The sequence below is a fragment of the Mus musculus genome, chromosome 7 (genome assembly GCF_000001635.26).
Source record: "Mus musculus strain C57BL/6J chromosome 7, GRCm38.p6 C57BL/6J".
NCBI classification, from domain to species: domain Eukaryota; kingdom Metazoa; phylum Chordata; class Mammalia; order Rodentia; family Muridae; genus Mus; species Mus musculus.
The window spans coordinates 26,176,636-26,196,692 of NC_000073.6; the positions used below are offsets into that span (position 1 = coordinate 26,176,636).

The following is a 20,057-nucleotide window of genomic DNA, read 5'->3' on the forward strand; positions in this document are numbered from 1 at the left end:
TTCATTGTTTTCAATTGCTGAGTAGTATTCCATTGTGTAAATGTACCAGATTTTCTGTATCCATTCTTTTGTTGAGGGACATCTGGTTTCTTTCCAGCTTCTGGCTATTATAAATAAGGCTGTGATGTGCATTGTGGAGTATGTGTCCTTATTGCAAGTTAGAACATCTTCTGGGCATATGCCCAGGAGAGGTATTGCCAGATCTTCTGGTAGTACTATGTCCAGTTTTCTGAGGAACCACCAAACTGATTTCTAGAGTGGTTTTACCAGCTTGCAATTCCAACAGCAATGGAGGAGTGTTCCTCTTTCTCCACATCCTTGCCAGCATCTGCTATCACCTGAATTTTTGATCTTAGCCATTCTGACGTTTGTGAGGTAGAATCTCAGGATTGTTTTAATTTGAATCTCACTGATGATTAAGGTCATTGAATATTTTTTCAGGTGCTTCTCAGCCATTCGGTATTCCTCAGTTGAGAATTCTTTGTTTAGCTCTGTACCCCATTTTTAAAATAGGGTTATTTGAGTTTCTGGAATCCAGCTTCTTGAGTTCTTTGTATTTATTGGAAAGAAATACAAAGTCCCCTATCAGGTTTAGGATTGATAAAGATTCTTTCCCAATCTGTTGGTGTCCTTTTTGTCTCATTGACAGTGTCTTTTGCATTACAGAAGCTTTGCAATTTTATGAAGTCTCATTTGTGGATTCATGATCTTACAGCACAAGCCATTGCTATTATGTTCAGGATTTTTTTTTCCCCTGTGCCTATACCTTCCAGGCTTTTCCTAACTTTCTCCTCTATAAGTTTCAGTGTCTCTGGTTTTATGTGGAGTTCCTTGATCCACTTACACTTGAGGTTTGTACAAGGAGATGAGAATGGATCAATTCACATTCTTCTACATGATAACTGCCACTTGTACCACCACCATTTGTTGAAAATGCTGTCTTTTTTCCCACTGGATGGTTTTAGCTCCTTTGTCAAAGATTAAGTGATCATAAGTGTGTTGGTTCATTTCTGGGTCTTCAAATCTATTCCATTGATCTACCTGTCTTTCGCTGCCCAGTATTGTGCAGTTTTTATCACAATTACTCTGTAGTATAGCTTGAGATAAGGCATGGTGATTTCACCGGAGGTTCTTTCATTGTTGAGAATGGTTTTTGCTATTCTAGGATTTTTGTTATTCCAGGTGAATTTGTAAATTGCTTTTTTTTTTAACTCTGTGAAGAATTGAGTTGAAATTTTGATGCATTGAATCTGTAGATTGCTTTCAGCAGCATAGCCCCTTTTCAATAATAATCGTGCCAATTCTTGAGCACGGGATATCTTTCCACCTTCTGAGATCTTCAATTTCTTACTTCAGAGACTTGAAGTTCTTATCATACAGATCTTTCACTTCCTTAGTTAGAGTCACATCAAGGTATTTTACATTATTTGTGAGTATTGTGAAGGATGTTATTTCCCTAACTACTTTCTCAACAAGCTTGCCATTCTATCAGGTCCCATTTGTTTATTCTTGATCTTAGTGCAATAGCTATTGGTGTTCTGTTTAGGAACTTCTCTGTGCCCATGTATTTGAGACTTTCCCCTACTTTCTCTTCTATTAGATTCAGTGTATCTGCTTTTAAGTGGAGGTCCATGATCCACTTGAAATTGAGCTTTGTACAGGGAGAGAATAATGGATAAATTTGTATTCTTCTACATGTTGACTTCCAGTTGAACCAGCATCATTTTTTGAAAATGCTCTCTTTTTTCCCACAGGATGATTTAACTCCTTTGTCAAAGATCCAGTTACCATAGCCATGCGGGTTCATTTCTGGGTCTTCAATTCTACTCCATTGACCTACCTGATTGTCATTGTACCAATACTATGCAGTTTTTAAAATCACTATTGCTGTGTAGTACTACTTGAGTTCAGGGATGGTGATTCTCTCAGAGTGCTTTTATTGTTGAAAATAGTTTTGGCTAACCTGTTTTTTTCTTCTTCCAAATGAATTTGAGCATTGCTCTTTCTAGCTCAATGAAGACTTGAAGTGGAATTTTGATGGGGGATTGCATTGAACATCTAGATTGCTTTCAGGAACATGGCCATTTTTATTATATTAATCCTGCCAATCCACTCATCAGATATCTTTCCACCTTATGTCTTCTTCAATTTCTTTCTTCAGAGCCTTGAGCTTCTTGTCACAGAGATCTTTCACTTGCTTAGTTAGAGTCACACCAAGACATTTGTGACTATTATGAAGGATGTTGTTTCCCTATTCTCTTTCTCTGCCCACTTCTCCTTTGAGTAGAGGAAGAATACTGATTTGCTAGAGTTAATTTTATACCCAGCCACTTTGCTGAAGTTGTTTATTAGTTGTAGGAGTTTTCTGGTAGAATTTTTTGGGTGGTTTATGTATACTATCATATTATCTTCAAATAGTGATATTTTTACTTCCTCCTTCCCATTTTGTATCCCTTAAATATCTTTTGTCTCTCAAGTTGCTCTGGCTAGATCTTTGAGTACTATATTGAATAGATAGGAAAGAATGGACAGCCTTTTCTTGTCCTTGATTTTAATGGGATTGCTTTGAGTTGCTTTCCATTTAGTTTGATGTTGACTATTGGTTTGCTGTCTCTTGCTTTTATTATATTTAGGTACAAACATTGAGTTCCTGATCTCTCCAATACTTGTAACATAAATGAGTGTTGTGATTTGTCAAAGCCTTTACAGCATCCAATGAGATTATCATGTGTTTTTTCTGTTTTGAGTTTGTTTAGATAGTGTATTAAACTGATCGATTTCCATATATTGAAATATCCCTGCATTTCTGGGTTGAAGCCTATTTGATCATGGTCAATGATCATTTTGATGAGTTCTTGGATTCAGTTTGACAGAATTTAATTGAGTATTTTTCACTGATCTTCATGATAGAAATTGGTCTGAAGTTCTCATTCTTTGTTGGGTCTTTTTATGGTTTAGGTATCAGTGTAACTATGGCTTCATAGAAAGAATTTGATAGCGTCTCTTTTTTTTTTCTAATAGTTTGAGAAGTATTGGCATTAGGACTTCTTTGAGGGTCTGATAGAATTTTGTACTAAAACCATCGGGCCCTGACCTTTTTTGGTTGGGAGACTTCTAATGACTGCTTCTATAGCCTTAGAGGTTATGGTGTTGTTTAGATGATTTAGCTGATCCTGATTTATTTTTAGTACCTGGCATCTGTCTCGAAAGTAATATATTTCATCTAGACTTTCCAGTTTTGTTGAATGTAGACTTTTGTAGTAGGATCTGATTTTTTTTTTATTTTTCTCCATTTCTGTTATGTTTCCCTTTTCATTTTGATTTTGTTTGCTTTTATACTGTTTCTGTGCCCTCTAGAAATGTTAGCTAAGAGGTTTTACAATCTTGTTGATTTTCACAAAGAACCAAGTCTTAGTTTTGTGGCAGAACTTTCCCCTAATGAATAAAATTTTCAGGGTACCAATAACTGGGCAAGGAGTAGGTGAAACTTCTGGGTCAGGGACAAGAAGAGTGGAGGCAGGAGAGAGATACAGGCTTTTTGGTCAGGGACAGCTTGGAGGACAATATGTAGGTAACAAGTAGCCCCTGGTTTAGATGGCAAATCTGCCAGGATTTGCCATTGGAGGATTTACATTTAATGTGGCTTACAAGATTAGGATGCTAGTTGTTGTGTCTTGAGATTGAGTTAACTGTTGATTCTGAACTACGTTTGTGTGGTGTTTTCCTTCATTCAGTAACTCAACTGGGTTCTAGAGAGAAAAGGTATGGTGGCGAGGCAAACTAGCCAGCTGCAGGAATTTGGAAGTGTAAGGCTGGCGTGGCAGCCACCTGAACTGCCAATGGGAACTTAGTGACCCAGGTGGGGAGATTTCAGAGGTCCAAATCAGAAACTTTCCACAGGATGAGAACATGCCAGTGCCTTGCCTGTGATAGCACTGGCTGCAGAGTTTTTGCCCAAGGCAAACCAGCAAAGACCGGAAGGAACCCAAGTTACTGTTTAGGTGGGGTTCCTGTGTTCCTGGATACTGATGGTCCCAGTTTCTCCTGGTTGTGTTGGAACAGATGTTGTGTCCTACTCACCCCGATCCTAAGATCCTCAGTGTGCTAGAGTACTTGGGAGTGTAGCCTCCTCTGGGCACTGTCTGATTTATTGATTGTGTTCTTATGCTGTCATTTAGGCATCTGGTTTTTCCTGGTGTTGGTTGGATTATCCTGATGATAGCAGGACTTCTCAGAAAGGTGTACGGAGCTGTGGAGCAGACAATGGATGTCAGGGTACCTGACTCTGATGTTTGCCCCTACTGGCAAGGATTGTTGGGGCCATATTCCCAGGTGGTAGTTCTTGTGTTCTTTGTATGCCTCACAGGGGAAGCAGAATGCTCTTGTGATCCAGCATGCCCCTCTGGACCAAAGGGTAAGCACACACCTGCACAATGGCATACAGGGGATCATGCACAAATCAGCTCTCTTCTGACTTCTAGGAAGACCTCTGTGGTTAGTTTTGTGGCCCAGAAGACTTCCACAGGGAAGTAGACTCTCTTGGGGTCTCACATGGCTCCTCTGGCCTGATGAGTGAGCCCAGAGCTAGAGAATGGAGTTCAGGGGACCATAAACAACTTGCTCTGCGTAATGTGTCCTGGTAAGACCCAACTGGCAATAATCTCAACTACCTGCTACCCCTTGGTTTGTATAGGACCACCTGTATCAATGTTGTATTCACTTTTATGTTTTTAAAATTAGGTTTTGGAACAATGTCACCCTATATACAGGCTAATGATCCACCTGACAAAATGTTTCATGGGCTGTAATGACAGTATGTGTGGTACAGTTGTCCCTAAGTGTTTTAAAAAATGTGCTTCCCACATTTTGTAAATGTCAAGTTGACATCTTTTTAAATTTGTTATTTTAAAAAATTCTCTGATAATCTAATTTCTTCCTTTCTCATTCTCATGTCTATGTTTTCCTCTGAAGCTCCTTCCTACTTGGAAGAAATTATGGCTGCTTTAATCAGTATGGATGCATGTACTGTTCATCGGAACACGAGCAACTTATAAGTGCCTGCACCACTGAAGAAAGTTGAATCCTCCCCAAGTACTTTAACTGTGCACAGACTCACAGAGAGGGCTGATAATACTCTGTTACTATAGTGTGACTTGTTGCATCTTTTCCCTGTAGGGAGTTTGACATTCTAAGTTCAGACAGTACATTTTTTCCAGACTCTGGTGAGGATCCCTCTATATGTCACAAAACATAAGAGAAAATTAAAATCTGTCACATACAGAAGATGCTAATTGTTGTACCTCTGTTGGGATGTCTGGATGCAGCTTGCATGCTGGCCCAGAGTACACATAGAAAAGGATGGAACAGAGAGTCCACTGTCTGTTGCTTTTTGAGTCCTAGGATATCTCTATACACCAGACCAGAAGGGGAACTGTGGGCTCTCAGACAAATGCTGTGGTTCCTAATCTCCTCTCTGGTTATCCAGGTGCCACCAGTAAAGTTCCTGGAGAAAACCAGGAACAGGGGCCCATGGTCTATGTTTATCCTTGGTGCATCTGCATGGCAGCAGGAAAGTAGAATCTGAGACTAAGTTGAACAGGTTGTGGTCTAAATGGGAGTGATTGCTGAGCATCCAAGGGCTGGGAAAAGAGAAATTTCTTCTTTAGTAGTCTTAGTCATGGCTCTTTTAGGTAATATTTAATGAAGTAGCTGTCTGAGATGATCATTGCTTGTTGATATTGCTTTACTGGGGGCAGAATGTGAATACATACACTCTACTGGGATGAAATGGAATTTATATATCTGTTGGGGGAATGGCATGACAATAACCAAGAAGTATTGGCTTCAAGTATTGGCTGGATTTGAGGCTATCTAGATCCCTTCTTACCATGGAGAAGAGCTCCAGATTTTATGTTACAGGACTGAGTGCCTGTGGTTCTTTTGGGTGTGTGTCCTAGTTACCTTTTCCAGAGCAGGTACAGAGACAAGTAGGAAGCAACTTTACTTCTGTTTTTCTCATATGTCTGAGATTTCTGGGGTTTGAACTCACTGAACCTTACAAGTTCTAATGCCTGTCAGGTAGCATGGTCCTGCATGCCCTGCAGATCATCATGTTGGATGACTTTCATTTATAATAAAGTATCCCACAAATCCAGGCTTCTCCTCTTGACCTATATAGATATATTCTGTGGATCTGCCTTGGGGAACCAATTCCTCTCATTAGGCTCTAGTACTTGAGAGCTGGACCACCTCGCAATACAACCATTTGCAGACCAAGCTTCTAGCATATGAACCCATGGAGGATACCATGTTGAAGGCATAGTACATAGACCAGGCAAGAAAAAAAGGGCAGCTGGTCCAGACAGAATTTTCAGGATGCTAAGTTTCCAGGTTGCTGACAGCCATGAAGAAGAACAGGATCTGTGAGCAACATGGGGCTTGTACAAATGAGAAACAATGAGAAATGGAGCAGCAGGAGAATTGATTGTCTCAAGTCAAGTCAGGTACTGTGGCAACTAAACGGTGCTTGGGAAAGAGCAGAAAGGGAGGATAGCTCACGTCCAGCCAGAGTTCCTCCTATGCTTTGGGCAGGAAGACGTGGGAGGGCTGCTAGATGCTTTCTACTCGGCCCCAGGTGGGCATATAAGCCACTGACCCCACTCGACAGGGGATGGACAAGGGACAGCCCCTGACCAGGGGCCCCGGGCAAAATCCTGTTGCCCTTTGGTTATGAGAGAGAGGGCAGAGGGGTGTGGGGAAAGAGGGGGAGGGAAGTTGCCCAGGTCCAGCCAGAGCTCCTGTGCTCTGGGCAGGCAGATATGGGAGGGCTGCTGGATGCTTTACTCTTGGCCTCAGATGGGCATCTAAGCCACTGACCACACCCCATGGGGGATGGACAAGAGGTAGTCCCCAAATCCAGGGGCCCCATGGTGGCACCCTGTGCTGCAGGGTTATGGGAGTGAGATCCGAGGGAGAGAGGTTCCCACGCAGGTGAGAGTAAGCACAGTGGGCCTTTGTGAACAGAGACAGTCTATGGTTTTAGAGCTTTATTGTAGAAAGGCAGGGGAAAAGAGAGAAGGGAGAGAGAGAGGGAGAGAGAGAAAGAGTGGGAGAGAAGGAGGGAGAGAGAGAGAGGAGAGAGAGAGGGGGGAGTGAGAAAGGAGGAGAAGAGAGAGGAGAGTAAGAGGAGTAAGAGGAGTAAGACAGGTGGGGCCAAGCAGCCCCTCTTATGGTATTCTGTTATCTTTACTATTGCTAGGTAACTAGGGAGGAGTCTAGCCTGAAGGTCAGAAGTTTGGGACATTGCCTATGTGACTACTAGCCATGCTTCTCCGGTGGGGGCTGGCTGTGTGTGTGGGTAACTTTGACAGGAGCCTTGAATCCAGGAGATATGAGAGAACTCCTTCTGTCCCATGTAGGTGAATTATCACCACCTGTTCCTAGGGTTCACCTCTCAACTCGAATGGAGACTGGGTTGTCTGTGCATAGCCCAATGCCCTACAAGGTACTGCTGTGCAGACCATGGTAGTCTTTGATCTTATTTTTGTAAACATGCAGATACCACAGAGCTTGAGGAAGGTAAGCAGTACTAAGTAATATGGGTTTCAGTGAATAATCTGACCTAGGTCATGGTAAAACTGTTCTTACAGATGTTAGAAGAGAAGTAGGGAAAACAGCAAGGGGCTTGGAGAGGAAGGTGTATACCATTTTTAAGGTAACCTTAACTATAACTTCTAAAAAATGCTTATTCATGAGTATTATGTATTTATGTGTATATGTATGTGTGCATATATGTGTGACTATATTTCATATTGTGTGCGCACACCTATTCATGAGACAGAGGCAGAGGAGGGTCCCATGTATCCTTTTTTTGTCACTTTACCTAGTTTTTGGAAGTAGGGTCTCTCCATGAATCTGGGTCATGAAGTCAGCAAGTCTCAGAAATCTTCTATCTTTACCCTCCAATACTATACCTGGGGTCAGAAGCACATATGAACCCCATGACTTGTTACATAGGTGCTGAGATCCAAAATCTGGTCATCATGAGCAAGTGCTCGTAACTGCTAGCCCCAAACATTCTCTCTCTCTCTCTCTCTCTCTCTCTCTCTCTCTCTCTCTTGTATTGCTAAACTGCCTATGTGTCAATAACATATCTACCATCTATCTACCTTCTATCATTTATTATCTCTCCATTTTGTCATCTATTTATTTATCCATTAATCTGTCATTTATCTATTTATTCATGTATGTATCTACATCTCTGTCAAGTATTTTAATTTCTCTATCATCTATGTATTTATCCATTCATCTATTTGTCATCTCTCCCTCTTCTCTCATCTCTCATCATAATTGTGTGTTTATGTAAAAGTACACAAAAGCATACCTGGTTTCTGCAGAAGCCAAAAGAGAACCTTAAATCCCATGAAGCTGGCATTACAGGCAGTCATTTGCAATGTGACATTGGAGAAAGTCTAAGTTCAGAAGTTCTGCAATGCCATAAGTACCCCTAGTCACAGAGCCATCTCTCTAGCTCCAGTTATAATTTTGAGGTAAGACATTGTTGCAGTGGATCATTATCTAAAAAAACACAGCTCAGTGAATCTTTAGAATAAACACAAGCTTATCATCTAGGTGCATATCAGTTAACATGAAGACCAGTTTTATGCCTTTGTAGTCACTACCTTCCCACCATTTCAACAAGTGCAGTGATTGTACCAGTGTATGAACATCATTGAGATGCAGCAGATGTAAACAAAGTTGACTTCCATGTTAACATTTAGTCAGCAAGTTTCATTCTTATCATTATTCTAAGGTATGGATTGTTAGTTCATTGTTGCATAAGATTCGATGGGGTGACCCCATCTGAAACCATAAGTACAGCTAATCCAAACATGTATAGAGGTTGTTTTGTTTTTTCATAGAATTATTCCCTAAACAACACAGGTGCTGACTATTTCCACAGTTTCTAATTTTTCTTAGCTACATGGAAATCTAAACTGAGCTAAAGGTCTCAAGAGGATGAGGGTGGGTTATTTGCAAACATGCACCATTCTTTTCAACAGCTTTCTGCACTGGATGGTTTTGATATTCCAGGCACCAATTCCCTGGAAATGTCCAGAGATGGTTGTATTGCCATAGAGTTTCCCAGTGATCTGTATTACAGATATGATTGACAGTCAGGAGACCCCAGGGGTATTCCATTTCCTGTCCCAAGTACTCAGCGAATGGGTCAGGTTTGTTTTCCATATATATTGTCAGAGGCATTGATAAGATTGAAGCTGAGTCACAGGAAGGATGGTTCTTAGGTGAGATGCCAGAGATATCTGGCCAGAGGGAGGAGCATAGGCATGGGTATATATGTGTGTGTGTATATATATATGTGTATATATATATATATATATATATATATATATATATATATATATATATATGTGTGTGTGTGTGTGTGTGTGAATATATACATATATGTGTGTGTGTGTGTGCGCGTGTATATATATATATGTGTGTGTGTGTGTATATATATCTATCTCTATCTATCTATATATATATATATATATATATATAGAGAGAGAGAGAGAGAGAGAGAGAGAGAGGTGTGCATGTGTTTTGAGAGAGGGCCTTAGGTAGCCAGGCTGGCCTCCAACTAGATATATTGCCAAGGATGTTTATTGATTCTCTGGCCTCTCCTTCCCCAGTGCCAGAATTATAAGCCTGTGTTGCTCTTGCTCCCCTACTCTACAGCACTGGTACACTGATAGGACATCTTATCAATCATTACAGAGTCAGTGATAAAAGAACTCTTTAATTTTTATGTCTTCAGATGGGTAAGTGTGGCCAGGGTAGGAGGGGGCAATTTACCAATCTGTTACTAAGTTTTTTTAAAAACAGTTTAACAAGAACTTTTGTGCAGGTTAATTACAACTCTGTTACACTTATGCTTGGCAGCTTCAAGAAAAACATGGAGATGTGTTCACAGTGCACTTGGGACCGAGGCCCGTGGTTGTGTTGTGTGGGACACAGACGATAAGGGAGGCTCTGGTGGACCACGCTGAGGCTTTTTCTGGCCGAGGGACCATTGCTGCAGCTCAGCTAGTTATGCAGGACTATGGTGAGATATTGGAGAGGGTAGAGTGGACAATGTGACCCAGGAAAGTGAGCTTGAAAGGTGAGACCCAAGCTCTGAGGAATGACTGAGGATTCTCTGAACTTCCAATGTAACCTACCCACCTATGTTCCTCCTTCCTTCTTAGGTATATTTTTTGCCAGTGGGCAACGCTGGAAGACCCTTCGGCGATTCTCTCTGGCCACCATGAAAGAGTTTGGAATGGGAAAGCGGAGTGTGGAGGAGAGGATAAAGGAGGAGGCCCAATGTTTGGTGGAGGAATTGAAGAAATACCAGGGTGAGTTTCAGAGCAAGAGTCCAATTCTGTTTGACCAATGACATCCCTCCAACCACCTGGGTCTATTACTCTATCTGGAGTACAAAGGCAGCCAGCAGCAGGTCCTGATGGCTTCTGGAACACCAGAGTCTAGAAGTCTGAGAAGTGATTGAGGAAGAGTAGCAGATGGGAGTGGAGTGGGCTGGACTCATGAATCCACACAGGAAATCCCTGAACCTTTCTCCATCCTTTCCTGCCATTGGGAGTGAACTATCACCTCAGAGTAAAAATGTTGATTGGGAGGAGGTGCAGTATGTAGACTAACTACATACACTCTACCTCTGAGTCCCAGAATCCGCATCCCAGTTGTGATTAGTTTAATTCCACTATTGAAGTTAGCCTTCCTGCTTGTGTATATGAATAGCATCACATCTTCTTTACACCACTGATGGAAATTAAATAAAATGGTACATGCATCACTGACCATAGGGGCTGCACCATGATATATGCAAACATGGTAGCAGGTGTTTCTATTCTTTGAGTAGTGAAAGGGGCAGCTTCACCGAGGTGAGGCTGATGCCAAATGTTCCCCATGTCCTTGACCCCATTTCTCCTATCCTGCCTCCTCATCCTCTAGGAGTGCCCCTGGATCCCACCTTTCTCTTCCAGTGCATCACAGCCAACATCATCTGCTCCATTGTCTTTGGAGAGCGTTTTGACTACACAGATGACCAGTTCCTTCATCTGCTGAATCTGATGTATAAGATCTTTTCACTCTTAAGCTCATTCTCTGGTCAGGTCAGTGCCTGGGAAGAAAGGAGCATCCAGGGTATAGTTAAGAAGAAGCTGATTTGTGGTTGAAAGAGGGAGTGTCTTAGGGCCGGAAAGAAGTCATAGACATCATGGATAGACAAGGATGCTGTGACCTGAGGCAGGGCAGGAGTGATGGTGAGAACTGAATGTAGAAATACAGGGCCATACACATACATATGGCCAGTCTTGCTTACATGAGACCTTGTGCCCATTAACCAAAAAAAAAAAAAAAAAAAAAAACAAAACAAACAAAACAAAACAAAACAGAAATTAAAACAAAGACAATTAAGCAAAGCAGATTGTAAGAGATAGTAGAGGAATAGAAAAGGGAGATACAGAGAATAAATGACAAAGGTTAGAGATAGATTCAGAAGTATAATGTGCACATTCAGACCCCAAGCTCTTGGCACTAATGAGATTTATCCCCCTTGAGAAACAAGTAGGAGGTGAGGCTTCAAAGTCAAAACCCAGCAGCAACAGCAGCAACAAGGAGGTCTTTTTTGCAGGTTGGCATTTTTAAGGGCAAAGTTGGAGTCTGTCTGGGGTGAGTTCTTAAAACCTGACTGCACATTCCTGAAATAATGAATTTTGATTGCTGAACCTTGGTGTTTTGTGTCAGGAATGATTCAGTGGCCAAATGAGGGTATGGGCCTTGTGAACTGGTTGTAGAAATAGAATCTAATGGTTTAGCAAGGGGAGAAAGGTCAAACACAAAATTTACTGATACCATGTCTGCCATGATTGCCATCCTTTGCCCTGCCAGAGTCCTTCGGTCTCTCTCTCTCTCTCTCTCTCTCTCTCTCTCTCTCTCTCTCTCTCTCTCTCTCTCTCTCTCTGTCTCTCTCTCCCTCTCTCTCCCCCTCTCTCTTTCTCTCTCCCCCTTCCTCTCCCCCTCTCTCTTCCTCTCTCTCCTCCCTCCCTTGTCTCATCCCTTTCTTCTTCCCTTCTTTCCTTTATTTCCTTTTTTATTTTTAAATTTTATTTTATGTTTTTTACTTATTCACTTTACATACCATTTACTGTCCCCCCTCTGGTTATCTCCTTCCTTCCACAATCCTTCTTCCATCCCCTCTCCCCTTATTTTCTGAGTGGGTGAGCCCCCAGGGTTCCCCCAACCTTGGCATTTCAAGTCTCTCTGAGGCTTGGCATATCCTCTCCCACTGAGGTCAGAGAAGTGAGCCCAGATAGAAGAAGGTATTCCACATAATCCCACATATACACAGCAGCTTGTAGGATAGCCCCCGTACAAGTTGTTCAGGAACCACATGAATACCAACCTACACATCTGCTACATCTGAGCATGGAGGTCTAGGTCCAACCTGTGTATGTTCTTTGGTTGGTGATTCAGTCTCTGAGATTCCTAAGGACTCTGTTGGTCTTCCTATGGCATTCCTATCCCCTTCTGGCCCTACAATCCTTCCTTTTGTTCTTCCATAAAATCCTCAAGCTCCACCCAGTGTTTGGCTGTGGGTGTATGTATATGTTTGAGTCACCTGCTGGGTGGAACCCCTCAGAGGGCAACTTGATCCTGACTGCAAGCATAACAGACTATCATTAATAGTGTTAGGGAATGGTGCTTGCCATCTGGATGGGTCTCAGTTTGGGCTTGTTATTGGTTGGCCTTTCCCTTGGACTCTCCTCTTCATCCCTAATGTGTGTTTTCATTACTTGTAGACAGGATAAATTTTGGGTCTAAAGTTTTGTGGGTGGGTTGTTTTATCTATTGACCCACTGGGGTTTCTTTCTGTTGACAAGGGTTGGGTCCTTCAGGTTCCATATCTCCAGTATAGTGAGTAACATCTAAATTCTTCCCCCATTGATTCTTAGGTGCCTTCCTTATCCCAGCTCTACTCATCTTGGAGATTCCCCCCACCTCCTCACCTCCATCATTGTAGATTTCCATTCATTTTCATGGCCATTTAGCCATCTCTCCTGTCCTTTCCCACATCTGATCCTGAATCCTTCCCTCTGCATCCTCTCTGCCTCCCAGTTTCTTCCCTCTATCTACCTCCTATGACTATTTTTATTCTTTCTTTTAAATGAGATTTGAACTTCCTCACTTGGGCCGTCCTTCTTGTTTAGCTTCTTCAGGTCTGTTGACTCTAACATGTGTGATACCTGTATTTTTATGACTAGTATCTACTTATAAGTGAGTACATATCATGGATGTTCTTTAGAGAGTGTGTTACCTCACTCAGGATGATATACTGAGGTTCTACTACTTGCCTGCAAAATTCATGATGTCTTGATTTGTCATAGTTTAATAGTATTCAATTGAGTAGAAGTACTGCATTTTCTTTTTTGTTTCTTTTTAAATATTTGTATTAGGTATTTTCCTCATTTACATTTCCAATGCTATCCCAAAAGTCCCCCATACCCTCCCCACCGACTCCCCTACCCACCGACTCAAACTTCTTGGCCCTGGTGTTCCCCTGTACTGGGGCATATAAAGTTTGCATGACCAATGGGCCTCTCTTTCAAATGATGGCCGACTAGGCCATCTTTTGATACATATGCAGCTAGAGACAAGAGCTCTTGGGTACTGGTTAGTTCATATTGTTGTTCCACCTATAGGGTTGCAGATCCCTTTAGCTCCTTGGGTACTTTCTCTAGCTCCTCCATTGGGGGCCCTGTGATCCAGCCAATAGCTGACTGTGAGCATCCACTTCTGAGTTTGCTAGGCCCCGGCATAGTCTCACAAGAGAAAGCTATATCAGGGTCCTTTCAGCAAAATCTTGCTAGTGTATGCAATGTTGTCTGCGATTGGAGGCTGATTATGGGATGGATCCCTGGATATAGCAATATCTAGATGGTCCATCCTTTTCTCTCAGATCCAAACTTTGTCTCTGTAACTCCTTCTATGGGTGTTTTGTTCCCAATTCTAAGAAGGGGCAAAGTATCCACGGTTTGGTCTTTGTTCTTCTTGAGTTTCATGTGTTTCACAAATTGTATCTTATATCTTGGTTATTTTAAGTTTCTGGGCTACTATCCACTTATCAGTGAGTATATATCATTTGAGTTCTTTTGTGATTGGGTTACCTCACTCAGGATGATGCCATCCAGGTCCAACCACTTGCCTAGGAATTTCATAAATTCATTCTTTTTAATAGCTGAATAGTACTCCATTGTGTAAATGTACCACATTTTTTTTTTTTTTACCCATTCCTCTGATGAGAGGCATCTGGGTTCTTTCCAGCTTCTGGCTACTATAAATAAGGCTGATATGAACATAGTGGAGCATGTGTCTTTCTTACCAGTTGGAACATCTTCTGGATATATGCCCAGGAGAGGTATTGCAGGATCGTCCAGTAGTACTATGTCCAATTTTCTGAGGAACTGCCAGACTGATTTCTAGAGTGGTTGTACAAGCTTGCAATCCCACCAACAACGGAGGAGTGTTCCTCTTTCTCCACATCCTCACCAGCATCTGCGGCCAACTGAATTTTTGATCTTAGCCATTCTGACTGGTGTGAGATGGAATCTCCGGGTTGTTTTGACTTGCATTTCCCTGATGATTAAGGATGCTGAACATTTTTCAGGTGCTTCTCAGTCATTCGGTATTCCTCAGATGAGAATTCTTTGTTTAGCTCTCAGCCCCATTTTTTAATGGGGTTATTTGATTTCTGGAGTCCACCTTCTTGAGTTCTTTAAATATATTGGATATTAGTCCCCTATCTGATTTAGGGTAGGTAAAGATCCTTTCCCAATCTGTTGGTGGCCTTTTTGTCTTATTGACAGTGTCTTTTGCCTTACAGAAGCTTTGCAGTTTTATGAGGTCCCATTTGTCAATTCTTGATCTTACAGCACAAGCCATAGCTGTTTATTCAGGAATTTTCCCCATGTGCCCATATCTTCGAGGCTTTTCCCTACTTTCTCCTCTATAACTTTCAGTGTCTCTGGTTTTATGTGGAGTTCCTTGACCCAGTTAGATTAGACCTTAGTACAAGGAGATAGGAATGGATCAATTCACATTCTTCTACATGATAACCACCAGTCGTTCCAGCACCATTTGTTGAAAATGCTGTCTTTTTTCCACTGGATGGTTTTAGCTCCCTTGTCAAAGATCAAGTGACAATAGGTGTGTGGGTTCATTTCTAGTCTTCAGTTTTATTCCATTGGTCTACTTGTCTGTCTCTATACCAGTACCATGCAGTTTTGATCACAATTGCTCTGTAGTACAGCTTTAGATCAGGCATGGTGATTCCACCAGAGGTCCTTTTATCCTTGAGAAGAGTTTTTGATATCCTAGGTTTTTTGTTATTCCAGATGAATTTGCAGATTGCTCTTTCTAATTCGTTGAAGAATTGAGTTGGAATTTTGATGGGGGATTGCATTGAATCTGTAGATTGCTTTTGGCAAGATCGCCATATTTACAACGTTGATCCTGCCAATCCATGAGCATGGGAGATCTTTCCATCTTCTGAGATCTTCTTTAATTTCTTTCTTCAGAGACTTGGAGTTCTTATGATACAGATCTTTCACTTCCTTAGTTAGAGTCACGCCAAGGTAGTTTATATTATTTGTGACTATTGAGAAGGATGTTGAATCCCTAATTTCTTTCTCAGCCTGTTTATCCTTTCTGTAGAGAAAGGCCATTGACTTGTTTGAGTTAATTTTATATCCAGCTACTTCACCGAAGCTGTTTATCAGGTTTAGGAATTCTCTGGTGGAATTTTTAGGGTCACTTATATATACTATCATATCATTTGCAAAAAGTGATATTTTGACGTCTTCCTTTCCAATTTGTGTCTCCTTGATCTCCTCTTGCTGTCGAATTGCTCTGGCCAGAACTTCAAGTACAATGTTGAATAGGTAGGGAGAAAGTGGGCAGCCTTGTCTAGTCCCTGATTTTAGTGGGATTGCTTCCAGCTTCTCACCATTTACTTTGATGTTGGCTACTGGTTTGCTCTAGATTGCTTTTATCATGTTTAGGTATGGGCCTTGAATTCCTGATCTTTCCAAGACTTTTATCATGAATGGGTGTTGGATTTTCTCAAATGCTTTCTCAGCATCTAACGAGATGATCATGTGGTTTTTGTCTTTGAGTTTGTTTATATAATGGATCACTTTGATGGATTTCTGTATATTAAACCATCCCTGCATCCCTGGAATAAAACCTACTTGGTCAGGATGGATCGGTGTGTTAATGTGTTCTTGGATTCAGTTAGCGAGAATTTTATTGAGTATTTTTGCATTGATTTTCAAAGGAAAATTGGTCTGAAGTTCTCTATCTTTGTTGGATCTTTCTGTGGTTTAGGTATCAGAGTAATTGTTGCTTCATAGAATGCGTTGGGTAGAGTACCTTGTACTTCTATTTTGTGGAATAGTTTGTGCAGAACTGGAATTAGATCTTCTTTGACGGTCTGATAGAACCCTGCACTAAACCTATCTGGTCCTGGGCTTGTTTTTGGTTGGGAGACTCTTAGTGACTGCTTCTATTCCTTTAGGGGATATGGAACTGTTTAGGTCGTTAACTTGATCCTGATTTAACACATGTACCTGGTATCTGTCTAGAAATTTCTCCATTTCATCCAGGTTTTCCAGTTTTTTTGAGTATAGCCTTTTGTACAAGGACCTGATGGTGTTTTGTATTTCTTCAGCATCTCTTGTTATGTCTCCCTTTTCATTTCTGATTTTTTTAATTAGGATGCTGTCCCTGTGCCCTCTAGTGATTCTGGTTAAGGGTTTATCTATCTTGTTGATATTCTCAAAGAACCAGCTCCTCGTTTGTTTGATTCTTTGAATAGTTCTTGCTTCCACTTGGTTGATTTTGCCCCTGAGTTTGACTATTTCCTGCCGTGTACTCCTCTTGGGTGAATTTTCTTCCTTTTTTTCTAGAGCTTTTAGGTGTGTTGTCAAGCTGCTAGTGTGTGATCTCTCTAGTTTCTTTTTGGAGGCACTCAGAGCCATGAGTTTCCCTCTTAGAAATGCATTCATTGTGTCCCACAAGTTTGGGTATGTTTTGGCTTCATTTTCATTAAACTCTAAAAAGACTTTAATTTTTTCTTGATCAAGTTATCATTGAGAAGAATGTTGTTCAGTTTCCATGTGAATGTTGGCCTTCCATTATTTATGTTGTTATTGAAGATCAGCCTTATTCCACGGTGGTCTGATAGGATGCATGGGACAATTTCAATATTTTTGTATCTGTTGAGGCCTGTTTTGTGACCAATTATATGGTCAATTTTGGAGAAGGTCCCATGAGGTGCTGAGAAGAAGGTATATCCTTTTGTTTTAGGATAAAATATTCCGTAGATATCTGTTAAGTCCATTTGTTTCATAACTTTTGTTAGTTTCACTGTGTCCCTGTTTAGTTTCTGTTTACGAGGAGATCTGTCCATTGATGAAAATGGTGTGTTGAAGTCTTCCACTTTCATTGTGTGAGGTGCAATGTGTGCTTTGAGCTTTACAAAAGTGTCTTTAATGAATGTGGCTGCCCTTGCATTTGGAGCATAGATATTCAGAATTGAGAGTTCCTCTTGGAGGATTTTACCTTTGATGAGTATGAAGTGTCCCCCCTTGTCTTTTTTGATAACTTTGGGTTGGGAAGTCAATTTTATTTGATATTAGAATGGCTACTCCAGCTTGTTTCTTCAGACCATTTGCTTGGAAAATTGTTTTCCAGCCTTTCATTCTGAGGTAGTGTCTGTCTTTTCCCCTGAGATGGGTTTCCTGTAAGCAGCAAAATGTTGGGTCCTGTTTGTGTAGCCAGTCTGTTAGTCTATGTGTTTTTATTGGGGAATTGAGTCAATTGATATTAAGAGATATTAAGGAAAAGCAATTGTTGCTTCCTATTATTTTTGTTGTAAGAGTTGGCATTCTGTTCTTGCGTTTGTCTTCTTTTTGGTTTGTTGAAGGATTACTTTCTTGCTTTTTCTAGGGCATGGTTTCTGTCCTTGTACTGTTTTTTTTTTTTTCTGTTATTATCCTTTGAAGGGCTGGATTCGTTGAAAGATAATGTGTGAATTTGGTTTTGTCGTGGAAAATTTTGGTTTCTCCATCTATGGTATTTGAGAATTTGGCTGGTTATAGTAGCCTGGGCTGGCATTTGTTTTCTCTTAGTGTCTGTATAATATCTGTCCAGGATCTTTTGACTTTCATAGTCTCTGGTGAAAAGTCTGGTGTAATTCTGATAGGTCTGCCTTTATATGTTACTTGACCTTTTTCCCTTACTGCTTTTAATATTCAATCTTTATTTCCTGCATTTTTTGTTCTGATTATTATGTGTCGGGAGGAATTTCTTTTCTGGTCCAGTCTCTTTGGAGTTCTGTAGGCTTGTTGTATGTTCATGGGCATGTCTTTCTTTAGGTTTGGGAAGTTTTCTTCTATAATTTTGTTGAAGATATTTGGTGGCCCTTTAAGTTGAAAATCTTCATTCTCATCTATACCTATTATCCGTAGGTTTGGTCTTCTCATTGTGTCCTGTATTTCCTGGATGTTTTGAGTTAGGATCTTTTTGCATTTTACATTTTCTTTGATTGTGGTGCCCATGTTCTCTATGGAATCTTCTGCACCTGAGATTCTCTCTTCCATCTCTTGTATTCTGTTGCTGATGCTCACATCTATGGTTCCAGATTTCTTTCCTAGGGTTTCTATCTCCAGTGTTGCCTCACTTTGGGTTTTCTTTATTGTGTCTACTTCCCTTTTTACGTCTAGTATGGTTTTGTTTATTTCCATCACCTGTTTGGATGTGTTTTCCTGCAATTCTTTAAGGGATTTTTGTGCTTCCTCCTTAAGGTCTTCTACCTGTTTAGCAGTGTTCTCCTGTATTTCTTTAAGTGAGTTATTAATGTCCTTCTTGATTTCCTCTACCATCATCATGAGATATGCTTTTATATCTGGGTCTATCTTTTCAGTTGTGTTGGGGTGCCCAGGTCTGGGTGGTTTGGATGTGCTGCGTTCTGATGATGGTGAGTGGTCTTGGTTTCTGTTAGTAAGATTCTTATGTTTGCCTTTTGCCATCTGATAATCTCTGGAGTTAGTTGTTATAGTTGTCTTTGGTTAGAGCTTGTTCCTCTCGTGATTCTGTTAGCCTCTATCAGCAGACCAGGGTGAATAGCTCTCTCCTGAATTTCAGTGTTCAGAGTACTCTCTGCAGGCATGCTCTCCTCTTGCATTGAAGGTGCCCAGATATCTGGTGTTCGAACCTGCCTCCTGGCAGAAGTTGTGTTCCACTCACCAGAGGTCCTAAGATCCTGTGGAGAGTCTTCTGGGGACCTTGGGGGTGTCTGCAGGCTCCACACCCAAGGTGTCTTGGTGCTGGTGCCGACTGGAAGGGACTTTTGACCCTGGTCAGGCCGGGTTTTCTGCTTCCTTAATTAATGCTGTCTCAGGTCCCGCATGATTGGATTGGAGCAGAAGTTGTGTTCCACCCACCAGAGGTCCTAAGATCCCGTGGAGAGTCTTGTGGGGACCTTTGGGTGTCCTCAGACTCAGTGCCCAAGGTGCCCTGGTGCTGGCGCTGACCGGAAGGGCTGCACTTTTTTTATACATTCTTCAGTTGAGGACATCTAGGTTTTTTTTACAGTTTCTGTCTATTATGAATAAAGCTGCTATGAACATGGTTGAGCAAGTGTCTTTGTGGGATGTTTATACATCTTTTGGGTATATGCCTATGAGTGGTATAGCTGGTTCTTGAGGTAGACTTATTCCCAGTGTTCTAAGAAATCACCAAATTGTTTTCCAAAGTGGTTGGACAACTTTACATTCCCATCAGCAATGAAGTAGTATTGGCTCCACATCCTCCCCAGCATGTGCTATCACTTGAGTTTTTATGTTAGTCATTCTGACAGGTGTGAGATGGAATCTCAGGGTTGTTTTGATTTGCATTTCCCTGATGACTAAGCACTTTGAACATTTCTTATC

The 20,057-nt window shown here is 41.2% G+C and overlaps 1 protein-coding gene across 2 annotated transcripts in view; it reads left to right on the top strand.

Annotated features, from left to right (window-relative positions):
- Cyp2b9 (cytochrome P450, family 2, subfamily b, polypeptide 9) overlaps positions 1-20,057 on the top strand; it is a 37,312-nt gene that overhangs the window by 3,286 nt on the left and 13,969 nt on the right. Inside the window, exons 2-6 of one of the 2 annotated variants that reach the window (XM_011250431.3) lie at positions 4,179-4,275; positions 4,367-4,414; positions 9,946-10,108; positions 10,251-10,400; positions 11,017-11,177. In XM_011250431.3, coding sequence (XP_011248733.1) covers positions 4,179-4,275; positions 4,367-4,414; positions 9,946-10,108; positions 10,251-10,400; positions 11,017-11,177 — 619 coding nt within the window. The remainder of the gene's footprint in view (positions 1-4,178; positions 4,276-4,366; positions 4,415-9,945; positions 10,109-10,250; positions 10,401-11,016; positions 11,178-20,057) is intronic. The other variant, NM_010000.2, reaches the window with a different exon arrangement.